The sequence below is a fragment of the Onychomys torridus genome, chromosome 6, assembly GCF_903995425.1.
Source record: "Onychomys torridus chromosome 6, mOncTor1.1, whole genome shotgun sequence".
Taxonomy (NCBI): Eukaryota; Metazoa; Chordata; class Mammalia; order Rodentia; family Cricetidae; genus Onychomys; species Onychomys torridus.
Genome location: NC_050448.1, coordinates 62,712,178 through 62,718,177, shown reverse-complemented (window position 1 = coordinate 62,718,177; position 6,000 = coordinate 62,712,178). Strand labels below are relative to the sequence as shown.

The 6,000-nt window shown below is 41.7% G+C and overlaps 1 protein-coding gene across 1 annotated transcript in view; it reads left to right on the top strand.

Annotated features, from left to right (window-relative positions):
- Window positions 1-368: 368 nt before the first annotated feature.
- The window catches only part of Fam160a1 (family with sequence similarity 160 member A1), an 87,327-nt gene continuing 81,695 nt past the window's right edge, over window positions 369-6,000 (top strand). Inside the window, exon 1 of the mRNA XM_036191094.1 lies at window positions 369-473. Within this exon, the coding sequence (XP_036046987.1) occupies window positions 369-473 (105 nt within the window). The remainder of the gene's footprint in view (window positions 474-6,000) is intronic.

Here is a 6,000-nt window from a genome sequence, read left to right as displayed (position 1 = left end):
AGAGAAGAAACCCCACATGTTTCATACATGCATATAGTTCAGCAGTTCCTTAGTTTACATGTTTTTGGTAAGAATGTGAGAGAATAGGAGAAGCTTTAGATTGAATATAAATCATGTGGTATAATTATCATATAGCTCCTGTTTGTGTTGGGCTTTGAGGGTGTCTATCCTTTTATTTAAATTGAGTAGTCAGTGTCTTGTTAATAGATGAATGTAAGATGCATTTTTTTTTTGTTATTGTCATTACAGGTTTTGGAAAGTGACCATGAAGACTGAAGAAGTTACATTTTTAACATGATACTTGAAGTTAATGACTGCCTCCAACGTTTTCTTGAAAATTAAATATGACTTAGAAGTGTCAAAGGTTTATGATGTCATCAGTTTCGACAGAAAGCAAACTCCAGCAGGCTGTCAGCCTGAAGGGAGTTGACCCAGAAACATGCATGATTGTGTTTAAGAACCACTGGGCACAGGTAATAAATGACCTCCACCTCCTCTGCTGGTCTCAGTAGCCCCCCCCCCCCCCCAGCTTCTGCCATAGTGAGCCAAGATTTCCTACTCAGTGACAGCTAGCTGGCTTCTAGAAACACTGGGTAGGACAGGATACAGGCCCTTTCAGTTAAGAGAAGCCAGTTTTTCTTCCTGATTTCCTATAGTATGTATCTGGTTAAAAACACTTTTCCCAAAGGACTTGCTTATGAAGCATTTACTATGTACTCTGTTGAGTACTTCAAATGTTCTATATCATCTAATCTTCCCCAGAAACCAATAAGGCAGTTAGTAGAGAAGGGAGAATTTTGCAGATTCCATGACTGTCTGGAGGCAGCAAATTACCAATTACCTCAATCCTTTGAGTCTAAAGCCCATGGGCCTGACCTCAGTATTCTGCCATTGTCAGGCCTGTGGACTCCATACAATGTAAGGAGAGCTGTCTGGCTTTGCCCGAGTCCTCATCTTCTTTACTAAGCACATTAGTTTTTATGGATGAATCATTTTGACTTCTCTGTGTCTCTTCTCTGATCTGCTGGTGTGGATAATTAAGGGTTGAATGTTTAGAAAATTTACCAGCCTGCCCCTTTCTTCAGGGAGCTAGCAGGTAGTAAAATAAACAAAATTGGTATTCTTTACTACTTGTCCAGTGTTATTCTCCCCAGGTGAGCTGGTAAGTGGCTATTTATGTGACAGTTTTTTAATGACTACCAGGTTCCTTCCTGTGTCTGGAAACAACACAGGGGTTAAAGCCCTGAGCCTGTAAATCACAGCAATTATAGGGGACACAGTTTAGATCAAAAGGGGCAAAACCAATTGTGCTTCTGGATTGTTCACACTTTAGAGTTGCTTTTCACTATCCAATGTAAAGCTCCCATGACTTTTTCCTGCTTTCCCATTACTCTGAGTTATTGTTCAGATTTTAATCGATTTACTGTGGGCATTGAGGACACCTCTGTTATAGTGAAGAAAAGGAAGTAATTCCGGGTTATTCTTGATAATTAGATAACTGCCTCTGGCTTTGCACTTTTTAAAGTATTTTTAAAGCAATGGCTCCAGAGTTGGCTAGTGAGCCCTGAGAGATGTGGCCAGCAGTCCTCAGGAGGCCTGCTTCTATTTTTACCTGTTTGAATCATTCATTATTTTATGCCATGTGCAATGTATCTGTGTATTACTCCATGCTTGTCTATTTGATTTACTTAATCATTTGTCCCCATTTTTGAGTGTACTACCACACTGATGGCATTTTCAGCATTCCTTTCATTTACCATTGAAAGAAATGTGAAATCTTTGCTCTGAGACCCACTGTGTTTGTATATAGTACATTTGATTATGAATATTCCTTATGAGGTTACTGCAATGTGATCCATTTGCTTTCAGTGTTGCTCTTAGAGACACAGATACATCACTGACCTCTTGACTCTGTGTAGGTAGATCATCTACCCTGCTCAATCCTGTCTTTTTCTCCAAAGCAGTTGGAGTGCTCCTAGAATGTCCTGTGTCAGGAATGGGTCCATCTTTTTTTTTTTTTTTTCATGTTGTTGAGAGTAAATATTGGTCCCAGAATCCTTTTAGTCATTTTCATATCTGGCATGAATTGCTTCAGCATTATCAGACACTGTGGGTTATCTGAAGCACAATGCAGGTGCTTAGCATCCTCCTGTTGAAATATATTGAGCTGAAGATGAGAATATCTTGTCAGAGGGAATGATGTTAGTCACTAAACAATTCCCTTCATAAAGGGTGAGCTTGTCTTATGATAGTTCAGCAATTCCTTTAATTTCGGTTGGATTTTTTTTTTTAAGAATGAAAGAAAAGACCTTTTTATCAATCTCTTTAGACTTAGCTTTTCCTTCTAAATAAATCTGGAAAATGCCCTCAGTCTCTGTTTATAGAGGCTCTGTGGACCTTCCTATCAACTGTTTGAGTGAAATACTGGCTGAGAAATAAATGCATGTGGGTATCTAAGTGGATATTTCCCCTTAGAGGCTGAGTTAGCCCACAGTTCAAGTGCATCCCTGGAGCATCCTAGGTGGTACAGCTACAGGAATTAAGTCAGGAGAAGGGGCTGTTCTGGGTGGGAGTGGCGAAGAAAGTCGTAGTGTGGGCAGTTTGGCTGTGGAAGAAGTTCTGATGTCAGAGGAAGGGGACATTTTTAAGAGGGACATTGGTAGTAGATGCTCAGTTTTGGCATTTTTCTTGGTGAAAAAGAAGTTGGGGAAGGCAAAAACTTGAGGGTAAGGTAGAGCTGTGGGCGGGGGTGAGCCCTTCGGTTGCCAGGACCGGCTGGCGCCTGTTCGTCGTCCCTGGACTTGCATACCTTGGCTCTTTACCGTAGCTGCTCCTGCTGGGGTGACTGCAAGCAAACTGGGAGAAGCAAGCTAAGCTCTGACAGGTATACCTCTGTACCTGCTGTGACTACAGCCTTCCAACTCCCCCGAGGCAACCAAGATAGCCTGAGAGGCCGCTGGGAAATGGGGCAGAGTCAGGACTGAACAGCCACATTGTATTTACTGGAGTGTGCCATTAACCACTCAGTACAATACTTTCGTATACCATAAATTAGGAAAAATGAAGGCAGCGAAAGTCTGCACTATCTAGAATTCATCTTTGTTAGCATACTTCAGTATAAATTCAACATAACTGACATGTATTTGACAGGCTCTGTTGGACTATTTATGAGTCGCTTCTGTGGCAGAACTTGAGTTACAGAGCTAACATGGACACAGAGAGAAGCATAACTGCTTTCTTTCTTGGCCTCTACTGTCAGGGGCAGCTAGTTCTACAACTAGCTGGGCTCATATCCAAGGCAGTCCACCATTCCAGGGGTGAGGCCTTGAGTGGCCTAGTAGTGCACTTGAATTTCCAAAATCCCTGGGGCGTGATGGCATGACAGAAGGGTGCTCCATAGACACCCAGGAGTAGCCTCCTTCCTAATGGTGACGTTGGAGAACGTAGGCTTAGGAACTTGGGCCTGGCCCATGCTTCCTCTTACCATCTTGATTGGTTGTCTTATGTCTTAAGTCACCAGAACAGTAGACCTAAAATCCAGAGCTATCTGCCACCCTCTCTAGTTGGACTTTGCAGTGGCATATGCCCACTCACAGGCCAGGATGACACAGACAGTTCCTTAGATCCTAGCTTCTGTGACTCCAGAATGGAAATTGCTTGGCATTCATTTCCACCATCATCCTTGGCAAATGTCCTGAAGTTTCACGCCTCTATGCCTGAAGTACTTGCTGCTCTTTCTGCCTGAGTAGTCCTCCATCTGGTTAAATGCTGCTTTCTACAGGACTCATTTGGGACATCATTTCCTCTGGTCACTCCCCCCAGCTCTCTTTCATATTTTTACTCTGTGTCCACCATCACTGCAAGCTTCCTTTTATTGTTCCACCAGACTCCTTACATTACAATGGTGTATGTAACATCTTCTCCCCAACATCATTGTGAAGCTCCTCACTATCAGAGGCTATTAGCGATGTTTTTGTGTTTCCGGGCCCATAACAGAGTATAGCATATTGTAGTATAACATATCTTAATAAATCGCTGAAAAGCAAGGCAGGGACCAAGAAACAGAACTTTAGAAGACACAGGAAATTTAGGAAGCCACTTTAAACATGCATTAATTGTAAACCACCCTGTAATATGCTTCCAGGAGGATCTTTGGAATTACCTTCAGGGATAAGGACAATATGTAGTTGTGTTAGATTTTTATAGTCATTTATAAAAATAATTTATTGTATGGCAGGTTATTGTCTTTATCTCCTTGCTCTCTTTGCATTTTCTGAATGGAAGAGGTCCAAATGGAAGGAATCACTGGCCTACCAGATAATAAATTGCTCAAATAAACTGGCTGGTGAATTAAACCACCTACCTACTGGTCACTTTTCATGACATGCTTGTATTTTGTGACTCCATGGACTTTGTAATAGTTATTGTGTCCTTTTTTGAATCAGGAGAAGGGGGTGGCAATTGGAGGAAGCTGGGCAAGGTAGTGTTTGTCTGTATGTCTGTATTTCTAGTACTTTAGCAGCAGGAGCAGGAGATCAAGAGTTCACCATCAGATTAGGCCATTTGGTGAGTCCCAGGCTAGACTGGCCTACATAGCAAGACCCTGTCTCAAAAAATAAGCAACAAAAGAAAAAATGCATTTCCATCCATCTAAAAAACAATCTAGCTCTTATTTTTATCAAAACTCCTGTACTCCAAGAAGGCTGTTTTTAAAGATTTTGTTGTTGTTGTTGTTGTTGCTTATTTTATAGCATACTTTGTGACTATATGGACCTTTTTCTATTTTCTATATACAGAAGAAATACGTTTTTAAAAATTAGAGAAAGCTGGGCATGGTGGTGTATGTCTATAATGCTAGCCCTTGGGTGGCTGAGGCAGGAGGATCATGAATTTAAGGCCAGCCTGGACTAATAGTGAGACCCTGTGCAAGCAAAGAAGAAAATGTCAGGACCATATCATCGTTACAGTAACGATGCTTGAGAAAGGAAGTACAGTGGCTTTTTTTTTTTTTTTTCCATCTTGGACAGGGATGGCAGTGAGAAACATGGAGGCACGTAGATTTTTTGTTTTTCTTTTTTGATGTCAACTACCTTTCTAGTGAAAACTAGAGGATGAGTTTTACATCTAGTACATAGGGTAGAGCTCCAAGTTCCCTGACTCCATTAAAGAAATAGAGAACATTTGGCATGCATATCTGCATTGTTATTTTTTGCTCTGTTTAGCTTTGCTTTTGGTGTGCGTCTTGTCATGGACTAAATGACAGAGGACACTGAAAGCCTCGGGGAGACGCAAGTTTAGAAAGCTCAGATTCATCTTCTGAATATCTTAGAAAACTGATGTCTGCCAACATTTTAAGCACTTACGTTTCTTTCCAGCTTTACGAGTGGCCTTAAACTTGACAGCTGAAAGTGGACAAAAGCCATTCGTCTTAAGAGAGTACCAGCAGTTGATGCTCTGGACCCTGAAGTATGCAACAGCTCTCCTGTTGCATCCTCCCCAATAAGTCTGATTTGTGATATGGCTGAGGCTAATGTTCTGTTCAGTACTTTTACTTAGATCCTCCGTCCTGTCTTCTTTTCGTAGCTCTTATTTGTCTTTTAAAAAGGGGTTTTATTAACAAGAGTCCTGGCTGGGTTATTGTGGACTTGACACAGGTTAGACTTGTTTGGGAAGAGGGCCTCGAAATTGAGTAAATGCCCTCTCTAAGACTTGTTTGTAGGCAACTCTCCAGTGCCTTTTCTTAATTAGTGATTGATGTAGGAAGGCTCACTTGTTATGGGCAGTGCCACACCTGGACCTGGTCCTGGCTTGTATAAGAAAGCAGGCCGACTAAGCCATGTGGAGCAAGTCAGCAAGCAGCACTCCTCCATGGTTTCTGTATCAGCTCCTGCCTCCAGGTTCCTGCCCTGACTTCCTTCCCTGACTTTGGTGATATACTACAAATTGTAAGATGAAATAACCCTTTTCCTCCCCAAGTTGCATATAGTCATGGTAGTTTGT